This window comes from Schistocerca gregaria, chromosome 1 (assembly GCF_023897955.1).
Source record: "Schistocerca gregaria isolate iqSchGreg1 chromosome 1, iqSchGreg1.2, whole genome shotgun sequence".
In the NCBI taxonomy this organism is placed as follows: Eukaryota; Metazoa; Arthropoda; class Insecta; order Orthoptera; family Acrididae; genus Schistocerca; species Schistocerca gregaria.
In genome coordinates, this window is record NC_064920.1 from 1,097,522,245 (window position 1) to 1,097,534,256 (window position 12,012).

At 39.1% G+C, this 12,012-nt stretch overlaps 1 protein-coding gene across 2 annotated transcripts in view; it reads right to left on the minus strand.

Annotated features, from left to right (window-relative positions):
• Positions 1-5,012: 5,012 nt before the first annotated feature.
• LOC126282232 (centrosomal protein 43-like) overlaps positions 5,013-12,012 on the minus strand; it is a 46,220-nt gene continuing 39,220 nt past the window's right edge. For both annotated transcript variants that reach the window (XM_049981822.1, XM_049981812.1), the window contains exons 7-8: positions 6,009-6,157; positions 5,013-5,791 (exon numbers count right to left, since the gene is read on the minus strand). In XM_049981822.1, the coding sequence (XP_049837779.1) occupies positions 5,717-5,791; positions 6,009-6,157 (224 nt within the window). In that variant the 3' untranslated portion in view covers positions 5,013-5,716. The remainder of the gene's footprint in view (positions 5,792-6,008; positions 6,158-12,012) is intronic.

Genomic DNA, 12,012 nt, shown 5'->3' on the forward strand with positions numbered 1-12,012 from the left:
GATCACACTGTTGGCACCTGAGCTGAAAACACCCAATATGTGACGAGGAGTATGTGCCTGCAGTAAGTGGGGCAAGGGGACTCCGAGCAAGAGACTAATGGCCAGGTAGCCACTGCTGAGACTGAGTGGTGTTCATGGGGAGAGCCCCCATTTGGAGTGGGTGACACCATGGCAGATGAGCCACAAATGAAGCGTATGAAACTACCTCACACTGGTGGCCATACAGCCCCAGCAATCTCTATGGAAGTAAAGTCCTCATTTAATGCAGAGAAATATGACCCCAAAATGTTTCCTTCCCTGGTTGTGTCACGAGAGGAACATAGGGCTTAGCAGCAAGCAGAGAAATACTCTTCGCAATACTTGCTTTGCACAAGGACTGATGGGGGATTCATGCTTGGCCACAAAGCCCTTATTGTTTGTGGAGAACATAAAAGACAAGTTTTGGAATTGGCAGGCATCTCTAAAATGAAAAGTGGATGACTTTTGATCAAAACTGCATCCCCTGCCTAGTCACGGGTGCTGCTCATTAGTAATAACTTGAATGACATACTGGTGCCTGCCATTCCCCATAACAGTCTAAATATGGCTCAGGGTATCATTTTTCACCAAGACCTACTCTTGCAATCTGACGATGAGCTACATGCCTCCATCTTGGTCTTTGAGGCTGACCCATTGTCTGAAAAGGGCAAGGTGATGCTATACCAATGTGATGTGGAACCGTATGTTTCTCTCTCTCTCTCTCTCTCTCTCTCTCTCTCTCTCTCTCACTCACTCTCTCTCTCTCTCTCTCTCTCTCTCTCTCTCTCTCTCTCTCTCTCTCTCTCTCACCGCCCCCCCCCCACCCCCTCCCCAATGCGGACTTCAATTGTCTGAAATTTGGCCACGTCTTCACGTTGCATTGCTAGCCCCATTTGTAGACACTGTGGACGACTGCTGCATGCAAATGCCCCCATCTGTGTTTTTTCTGAGGAAAGCACCATTCTCCCTGCTTGCCAGATTGCACAGCTTTCCAGAAAGATAAGACAATACAAGAATAGAAGACTGGAGAAACTAACTTATCTATCAACATGCCAAGAAGAAATACAAACGGGTGCACGCAGCATGTATGACAGTGTCATGTGCTACAGCTAAGATGTTGCCACCCCCTTTGGTGGCAGAATTCCAGGAAGGGGTCCCTCGACATACTGCCTTTGAAAGTTTCTGCTGGTCTATAACTGGACATCAACCAGTGGTTAAAGGAGCCACCCAAATGCTCAACAGAGAGAAAAGATAGGAAGAAGTTCTCCAAGGAGGAGGAGATTATGGTGGCCACCAGCTCCCACTTGTTCCACTCCTGTGACTGAAGTGGAGATTCTGGCAGTCCCCAAGGTCCTGGGTTGCACCAAACAACACAGAACCTGTGTGTGTTGATTCCTTAAGCCCTCAGCCAGTGGCAGCAGGTGACCCTAAAGCACAACCTGCCTCCTTGGTCCCTTAATGGCCTCCCAGTATATTGACAACATTATTGTCTAGTGGAATTATAGTGGTTTATTCCACCTGGCTGACCTATGACATCATCTATGCACTTCTCCTGCCTTCTGCATTGCCCTTCAGGAGACTTCATTTCCAGCAAGGCAGACCCAGGTCCTTCATGGATACCGGGGATGTTGGCTACCTATGACAGGGTGTCGGGCGGTATTTGCAGATGTTCTGGACAATTTATATAGCGAACTTATGCCTCTTAATGTTTACCTCCCTCCCAACAGTGAAGTGTCTCAGAACATATTGTTTGCATTGTCTTCTCAGTTTTCCCCACCTTTCATTTCAATGCCCATAACCCTTTGTGGGGTGGAACCACAAGCACTGGCTGTGATCAAGACTCCGAAAACTTACTGGCATGACTTGACCCTTGCATCTTCAATACTAGTGCTCCAGCACACTTCAATGTGGTGCACAGAACTTTCTCAGTCATTGATCTTTTTATCTCCTTGTCTTCTCCCATCCATCCACTGGAGAGTGCACGATGACCTGTGTGACAGTAGCACTTCTAGATCTTCCTATCCCTCCCTCAGTGTCACACCCCTGGACACCTGCCCACATGGTCTCTCACAAGTGTTGATTCCGGTGTTTTCACCTCTGCTGTCACCCTCAGCTGCCTGCCATGCAGAGATATCGATGAGGCATTCCAAATACAATAGCCATTATTTTGGCAGCTGATTTAGTGATATCATTCCTTGGGCCTGACCCCAATGGAAGACAGTACCTTGGTGATCCTTGGAAATCGCAGAGTCCATAAGAGACCTCAGGCAGGCTCTCCAACACAATAAGCGGCACGAATCATGGGGCACCTCATTGGATTTAAGCGGTCTGTACTTGGGTCCGATACCTAATAAAATGACAGAAGCAAGACTGCTGGGAACAATATGTTTAGACCATTGGACCATGTACCTCTCCTTCGCAGGTTTGGACAAAGAGCAGACACCACTACCGATACCAGGTGCCTGCAGGTGTACCTGGTATTACCTTGAATGGCACTGTCTACACTGACCCAGACTCCGTCGCCAAACATTTTGCTCTGCATTGCTCTAGAGCCTCAGCGTCTGAGAATTATCAACCTGCCTTATGTGTTCTAAAACAGTGGGTGAAGTGAAAGCAATTATCTTTTACTACACACCACCTGGAGCCATATAATGCACCACTGAGTGAGTTGTAATTCCTCAGTGTCCTAGCCCACTGCCGTGATACCGCTCCAGGGCCAGACCGCATCCACAACCAAATGATCAGGGGCCTATCAGTGGATTGTCAGGATGATATCCTTGCCATCTTTAACAGCACCTGGAGCGAGAGTGAGTTTCCATCGCAATGGCAAGAAAGCATCATTGTCCCAGTACTGAAATGAGGTAAGCACCCTCTCGAAGTGGACAGTTATTGTCCTATTAGTATCACCAATGTTTTCTTAAGCTGCTTGAATGCACAGTGAGCCAGTCACTGTGTTGGCTCCTCAAGTCTCAGGATCGTACAGCTCCATAAGAGGGTGGTTTTCGCCAAGGCTATTCCACTAGTGTTAATCTCGTTTACGTGGAGTTTGTCATCCAAACAACTTCTGCCTAACATCAACACATTATAGTTGTCTTCTTTGACCTGCAGAAGGATTACGACACCACATCCTCGGTACCTTACACAAGTAATATCTCCAGGGTCCACTCCCGGCACCGTACTTTCCAGTTGCAAGTTGGTGCTGCCCGCAGTACCCCCAGAACAGTATGAAAGAGAATGGGGTTCTGCAGGGTTCATGAAATGTGTGTGGCTAGGTTGGTAACTGCAAAATGGAATTCTTTTGCCACTATTCGGGACAAAAATGCATGAAATCGAGTTAGTGATATTACTGAGCATTTTCAAGTGTATAGCATCCTTATGACAGGAACATTTCAAGTCCATACGATTTTTAAAAAAAAAATATATTTGCAAAATTCACGTTCCAGGAATAAAAACATTTTATGAGAGAAGGTACCAAAATTCACAAGTATGTTACAAAACTAATACGAAAGTGGTATTTCCTGGAACATGAGTTAATCATATTTTGAAACTACTGAATAAAAGCAGGCTGCTGAGAAAGTGTCTATCACCACCACCACCACCCTCTATTCAAAGCCATACATGTTCATCTTGGGCTTCAAAAGAAGGCCTCTACCTGTGATAACTGAAGGTGGCTTAGAAAAATTCTGAGAGATCAGCGAAGAAAATAGAGATGCAAAGGTCAAATTCATGTGGCCAAGTGGACCATTTTCTGTTTTTTCATACTGATCTTTGCCAAGTCAAATATGAAAACATTTTCATGACTGCCTGTTTGACAACGATCTCTTGCACACTAGCTAAGAATAACAAAATAAAACAAATACATTTCTATGTTTTTCGGTTTTAAATTGCTAAACAGAAACACTCTCCTGATTTTTTTATGTTGGAAGGTATGATTATAGGCATCATGCGAAACAAAAATTATGATGGTGAAACTTGTGAGTTAAGTGCAAAAAATTTGGAAAAAGGTCTTTAGAAATTACTTTCATTACAGATTTGTAAGTATTAGTATGCATAATTCCAGCACAGCAGTAACTTTATATCGTAGTGGATCTTTTTCTCTCTCTAATGACATCAAATTTAATAAAAGTAATTCATAAATAAAAGAAGTTATAATGCTTACAAACTTTTAATCCACCTTCCCTACAGACAACAGTTTGTGAAAATGAAGTGTATTTTAATCTTCTTTCATTTTGTACTTTCTTGCACCAATTTTTAAAAAACACCTGTGACAGTATGGCACCAAGATTTTATTTTGAGTGATTTTACATCAAATGAGCCAGACCTAAATCCTGTAGTACTGGTTTGGAATTTTACAAAGAGTAAGATTCATAGTCATAATATTTCAAGCAACTTTCTCTTTGACCTGAAAAAGTAACGGCTGATGCTTTCATTGTTAATAAATAAATGTCATGTGTGACCTAGGCTGATGCAAGCCTTTTGAAGGAATATTATGTCAGTGACTTACACACAATTTTGCTGCTTCATATTCAAACAGCTTTTTCAGTTGGTCCCACAAAAGGCTGACAGGACCTCCTTCCAAACCCTTCATCCAGATAAAAATTTGAGATGATCATTGGGAATCAGCCCTTGGACCTCAGCATTGCTAGCCAAAAACGATATTTACTAGACCATACAGCCTGTTTGCTTTTAGTGCCGTCAAATTACTGTTGTGACTTCAGAAGAGTAGAGATGGAAAGGCTGTGTACCACATAAATAAAGTGTGCAATGATTACTGGAGGAAGATACTGTGCTGGACAAGGAAACTGAAAATATAATAAATCAGCAGAAACATTTGTTGGAAAATAGCAGCATTACCAGGGAAGGTAGTTTTACAGATACTGCAAGCAAAATGTCATGAATGTCCAAGGTGAGATACACTGTTTGTTACATTTCTGTTCTTTTTCTAAATGGGAACTTCATTCAGTGTTGCCACAATGACCAGGTAACCAGTTCGCTTTTGCAGAGTAGTAGTTTCATCTGTGGTAACCACAGCACATTTTAAGTAGCAGTAATGAAAAGGCGTGTCATAACATAAGTTCTTGATTAAGTATCAAATACATATATTATCACCAGCATACATACTTTGTGAGTGTGTTCAGGTTTACATAGGTCATACCCTAACACTTAGGACCTCAGTTTGAAGAACTGTTTTTAATATTGCTGCTGAAAATATTTATCTTTTCAGAACTTCACCTCTGTTAACACTGTTCAGATATATAGTGTCTGCATCATTCTTTCTACTGTAATTGTGGTTTGTAATAAAACTGCCTTTATATTAATAGAGATCGTGTAATCTTGTTTACCCTAAAATGTTTACAATCGTACAATTATAATTCTGGATCATTCCCTCTTTCTGCAGTTTTGGGATTATTTACTTGCACAGGGTGCAGAGAACATAGTCTGCGTGCTTCCAGATATTTGACTTGCTGCTTTCACAAATACGGTGTAAATGGAACTTACTTACGTGAAACACATATTCACTCAGTATTTTACATTATGAATCAATGCTTCAAAATATACATGTGTATTTAACAAATCTAAATCAGTTTTATGGCATATATCAGTCCAAACTGCTAGCACTGCAGTTTTTACAAAAAAGGCATAATTCCTAACATTGTTTTTTATACTCTTCAGGTAATTAGCGTGTAGAGAGATCTTGTCAGCTTATATTCTCCATATAGTCACCAACACCACTCAAGTTTGAAGCTGTTACATCAACTGTGAGGTCATCAGTCTGAAACAATAAGCAACTTCCTTTAGTATGTTGTTTTTCTAAGAAATAATACAGTTAAAGTTTCTTTACTTTCTGTTCTTCAGTTGACAAGAAACTGTTAAAGGCTAATGCTATGGTTCTGCAGGGACCTTAAGGTTGCAGCTTCAGTGGCACCATAGCTTCAACCTTTAACAAATAGTTACAAATAAAGTACTTTGAAAACACAAAAAGTTCATACCACTGATGCATTACTCAAAATATCATCAGTGCCAATATCTTCCTCTATCTCAGTATCGCTTCCAGGTGTGGTAAGTTTGCCACTTTTTCCTCCCTGACCACTGCCACTCACAGAAGACTGAAAATCTTCTTCATAGTTGTCAGCAGTTTCTGAAATGATACAGATGTATTCAGTATTCTCTGTGTGGATAAAATTAGAAGAAACAGTTTAGGTACTACAGCCATTCAACAAAGAAACTGTATATAGCTAATGATTTATAAAAACATTAAGGGGCTCCAGAAAGGTTCAAAATCATGAAATGTTTAATTTTTACTTTCTTGCATTTTAAAAATATACAGACTTTCCACTTTCAATCAATATATAATTTATTCAGTTCAAAAGACTACAACTATTTTTAAAATATGTTCTGCATGGACGTCACCCACTGTGGCACTGTTAAGCTGCTGTCAAACGTTGAACTTATGAATCTACATGCTCATCATGTACATTTTAGTGCTGTGAGAGAAAATAAGTGTTACAAAATGATGTTTTGTGGCTAACTTTTGACAGTTCAATACATATGTGTGTTTGATGTTTATTTACTCTTTTGTAATCTTGAAAATATTCATAGTGAATTTTGTTCATTAAAGTCTCTGTTTTATTGAAGGATAATCATGGGTAAATGTAAAGAAACTATAAATCCTCTGAAGGCTTTTAAAAAAATGAAAAATGTTGGAAAGCCAAAGGTAGGTGTTATTACCGTAAACAATAGAGGCGATAACCAAGTGTGTGGATCTAACCTTGCTGGTACACCTGCCCATTGCAAATAAAAGTGGGAAAGAAAGTATTTCGCAGAGGAAGCTTGGATCAGTTAGTGAAAGCTATGAATGTTTTATGGGCAAATCAGATGTGAATGAAATATTTGATATGGCAGTTCTCAGCGGAATCTAACAACAACAACATGTAGGACTTGGCTGTGAAATGGAACTGAAGCTGAAGTGTGGCAAGTGTTCATACATGACTACCTTTTGGAACAGTGTTGCACTAACTTCAAATGAAGAAAAAGGTAGTGAAATCTATGAACACATTAGATTTGTTTATGCCTTGTGTACAATTGGTATGTGTATGGGGGCTACTGCAGGTGCAGTTTTCTGTGGCATGATGAATCTTCCAAATCTCCCAACTAAGTTTACAAACTATAAAAGATTTACAGGGTCTAAAGTAGATGATGTCTGTATAGAACCTATGAAGAAAGCTGTGGTAGAGGCAGTAATAGAAAACCACAGTAATAGAGACTTGACTGCAGCATTCAATGGTACCTGACATAAACAGGGAAACACATCTCTTCGTGGTGTAGTATCCGCCACCAGCATGTGTAGAGGAAAAGTTTTAGATGTAGCAGTAATATCTAAACATTTAGGTGTCCACAAAAAAAAATAAAGGTACATATGATAAAAACTGCACAGCTAACTATAGTAGCAGTAGTGGAGGAATGGAAGTGGCTGGTGTTGTTAGTATATTTCAACATTCTGTAGCATGTGATATGTGAATTATCTTGGTGACAGTGACTCTAAAAGTTTCAAACAAATTTACGAACTGAAGCCCTATGGTGGTGACGATGCAGTGCAGAAATTTTAATGTATTGGACATGTACAGAAATGAATGGGGTGATGACTTTGGCGACAAGCATTGTACAAAATCCAAGAACTCACTGATGGTAAAAGGCTGGATAGGAAGGGGAGGTTAACTGAGGGTGAAATTGACAAAATACAGACCTATTATGGAATGGCCATTAGGCAAAACACACACACTGTCAATGAAACAAAGAAAGCTGTTTGGGCTTTTTTTTTCATACTTTTTCAACTGATAAAAGTCCCCATCATTACTCATGTCCCAAAGGAGAAAATATTGGTGTAAGTACAAGGGATTGCAAACTGGTGAAAAGTACACTCATAAACATAGTCTGCCTGATGTGGTAATGGAGATGACAAAACCTATTTTCAGAGACTTAGCTGATCCTGAACTGTTGAAAAATTGTGTTCATGGAAAAACTCAAAATCCCAATGAAAGTGTAAATAATGTTATATGGTCAAGAAACCCCAAGGCTGTGTTCGTTGGAATAGAAACACTTCACTTTGGTGTGTATGATGCTGTTGCTACTTTTAATTATGGCAATGTTGTAAGGTGCAAAGTATTTTGAAATATGGGAATGAAGATATGTTTCAACATAGTACGAACGATGCTTGATTTAGACAAGGAATGTCTTCGGGCTACTGATAGGGCTGTAAATAGCATATCAATACAAGCCAGAGCAAACAGGAGGAAAAAGAGGAAGCTGGAGGAGGGGTTTACAGAAGATAAATATAATCCATCCTATGGATCTAGAATGCACTAAAAAGGTCGATTCCCAAAAGTTTTATTTTTTCATAAGAATTACATGTTTTCTTAGGATATACGAAACCAATTTGATTCCAATTTTTAGGAAATGTTACACAGTCACTTTTGGGTAACTTAACACAGCATTTTTCCAAAAACCTGTATACTGTTGAATTTATAAACAAAAAATGCACGAAAGTTGTGAATTTTCATACAGTAGAAAAAATTAATCTGTAACAACTGAATTCAAATTTTTTAAAAATTGTAGCCAATACTCCAATAAATAACCTGTAAAAATTTCAACTTCGTAGCTCAAATACTTTCTGAGAAAACATGTAATTTGCAAGCACTATTTTAACATTGGAAAGATAGGGCTTTCCAGAGCCCTTTAAGCATTTCAATGTAGTGTAGATTTAACGGTAACAAGCTTATGTATGTAATATTACATAATTTACTGCACAACACAGCAGAGATATATAAACAATGAGCAATAAAGGGAAATATTTTTGTCTGAAAAAACAAACATTGAAGATTTTTCACAATCAAACTTTTTTCGAGAGTAAACAAAAAAATGTTCTCCAGAATAAGAATTCTCTGTTCATTAAATTAAGTATCCAAATCCCAAATGTTTTTGTAGTTAATGGCAAACCCATACTACATGTTCTGAAGCTATGGCATTTTTTCCACACAGCTCACTGCTCATGTCATATATAGTGACGCATCTACCTTCTTTACTCATTTCATGAACCTAGCCAAAACATCCATAATCTTGATAGTTACCTCAGCCTTTTACCACTACTATAATAACTGGCATAGTCAGTGAAACACTTTCACTATCTGGTTGTGAACTGATGTCACAGTGAATCAATAAAGGCAGGCTACTGATTTGGGTTTAACAATGATTAGGAATTGTTGTAAAATAGTGTTTATTCAGTTTACCTCATAAATTTTATATCATGTTGTTGCCAGTTTGGGCTGCATAAAAATCTTCAGTTAGTCAAAATTTATCATTCATTTTGGTGTCTCAGTTGCACATTTCGATTTTTGTATGACAATATTATGAAAAGAATCAATTTCTGACAATATAATGTAATTGGAGAGATAAAAAAAAATCTACTCACCAATTAGCAGTGGGAGAACACAAATTTCCTTCTCAACCGTCTGCTAAGTCTCCCCTGACCCTGGGTTCTGGAAGACTTTTTCGCACTCTGCCCCTTTTCCTAAACCTCTCCAGTTCCTTTTGCTTGATCCCTCACCTCCACTGGCTCCAAAAGCTTGCATAAGTAAAAACTTTTTTTGTTTACGTGTGTTCTCCTGCCGCCACTTGGTGAGTAGATTTTTTTTATCTATCCAATCACGTAATATTATGAAAAAGACAGATTGCTACTCACCATACACCAGAGATAATGAATCGCAGACAGGCACAACAAAAAGATTACTAAAAATGCATGTTTTCAGCTAGAAGACCTTCTTCCAAAACAGCCAACATACATGCAGACATTCACTTAAATGCAGCTCTCACACACATGACCAGTCTCTGGCTACTGGGAATAGAGTGCACTAATTATCTCCTCATTTCTTTACAGCAAAAATACGTTATTACACGGTGAAAGTCATTTATCACCGAGAATAGACAAAATGATATCCTATAACACACTTCCAACTGAAGATCTGCGCCATGTCTGACAAAAAAGGGACACTGTGCAACAACAGAAGTTTGAAGCCCGCTGTTCCCAAGTGAAGAAAAAAGTAATGAGGTATTAAAGGAATCACAGATAATTACAGATGAAGGAGGACAGGCTGCCTTTAAATAGATAAGCAATCTAATGGAAGGATAAAAAAATTAAATCACATTCAGAGGATATAAATGAACCAAGCATCAATTTCAGTGAGAATTCAGTTGTACAATTAAAACCTTTCTACAATGATATCAAAGTTAATGAGGTATAAGATGTCTGTAATATGATTTAATTTCTGAACAGTTGCACTGACGTAATAAATTTATAGTAGAAATTAGTCATCAGTAGTCTCAAAATGGAGGTCACTGACCAACTGTAAATTGATTCTTCAAGAAATCTTTGGCAAAGCTGGCAGTAATTAAACACACACAGACTTTACGGAAGACATTATCTCTCACTAATATTATGCCTTTTTTATGATAATTGAATTACCTTTGTCCACATATAGAATTAGTAGTAAGGTTTAACAACACTGAATCGTTCATAAAACTTTGGACAACTGTGCAATAAGTTCAGTCTTAAAGAGACTACAATAAACATCTGCTGTCTAATGATGCTCTGTAAATAGCTTCTTCTGATTTATTCCTAACTGTATACCTTAAGAGAATTATGGTTAAAGTGCCACCTATTCTGTTTGTAACAGCAGAAATGTATTTTTGTAACATCAATAATAATGAATTTTACAGTGAGCAACCTTTCTGGCTGTTCTTAGTAGTTTGGCCATGTGTGTTTACAGTAAGTTGTTCCTCTTCTTTTTCATTTTATGGTGATATTTTTTTCTGCATTCAGCAGTGTTTTTTTACAAATTCTCCAGACAGCAAGTGTGTCTCCCTTAATCTAGGCTCTGAGGCACTTGCACCCTACCCCCTTCCCCCCTCCTCTTTTTCCCCAACCTATCATTTTTCCTCCATGAATTGGAGCATATCTCTGAAAGTTAGTGAAGTTTTCATTCTTTTTAGTGTAGCTGTAGACAACCCCAACACTTCTACTATACAATGAGTTGTCACTTTCACTCCTAAATTATTTACATTCTGCAAGAACTTTCTATACCATATGCACATGTACACTGTGAATGCTAGATTAAGGTATATTAGCGCTCTGTTTTTCTGTTGGCAGCACTAGCAATTTGCCTCCTGGAGGTAGTTAATAGCCAGCCATTGTGTCATATTGTAATTTTAACAGTTTTCTCAATTTTCTTTTTCTGTGTAACCCAAATGCAATAGTTATCACAATTACAGTTTTCTGAAATGAAAATTAGTTCTGAATGAGTTTCAATCCCATTTATTTACTTTTCCTCTCATACACTACTGGCCATTAATATTGCTACACCACTAAGATGATGTGCTACAGACGCGAAATTTAACCGAAAGGAATAAGATGCTATGATATGCAAATGATTAGCTTTTCAGAGCATTCACACAAGGTTGGCGCCAGTGGCAATACCTAGAACGTGCTGAAATGAGGGAAGTTTCCAACCAATTTCTCATACACAAACAGCAGCTGACCGGCGTTGCCTGGTGAAATGTTGTTGTGATGCCTCCTGTAAGGAGGAGAAATGCGTACCCTCACATTTCCGACTTCGATAAAGGTAGGATTGTAGCCTATTGCGATGGCGGTTTATCGTATTGCGACATTGCTGCTTGTGTCGGTCGAGATCCAATGACTGTTAGCAGAATATGGAATCAGTGGGTTCAGGAGGGTAATACGGAACTCCCTGCTGGATCCCAATGGGCATCTTATCCGCATGGCTGTAATGGATCATGCAGCCACGTCTCGATCCCTGAGTCAACAGACGGGGATGTTTGCAAGACAACAGCCATCTGCACGAACAGTTCGATGATGTTTGCAGCAGCATGGACTATCAGCTCGGAGACCATGGCTGCGGTTACCCTTGACGCTGCATCACAGAC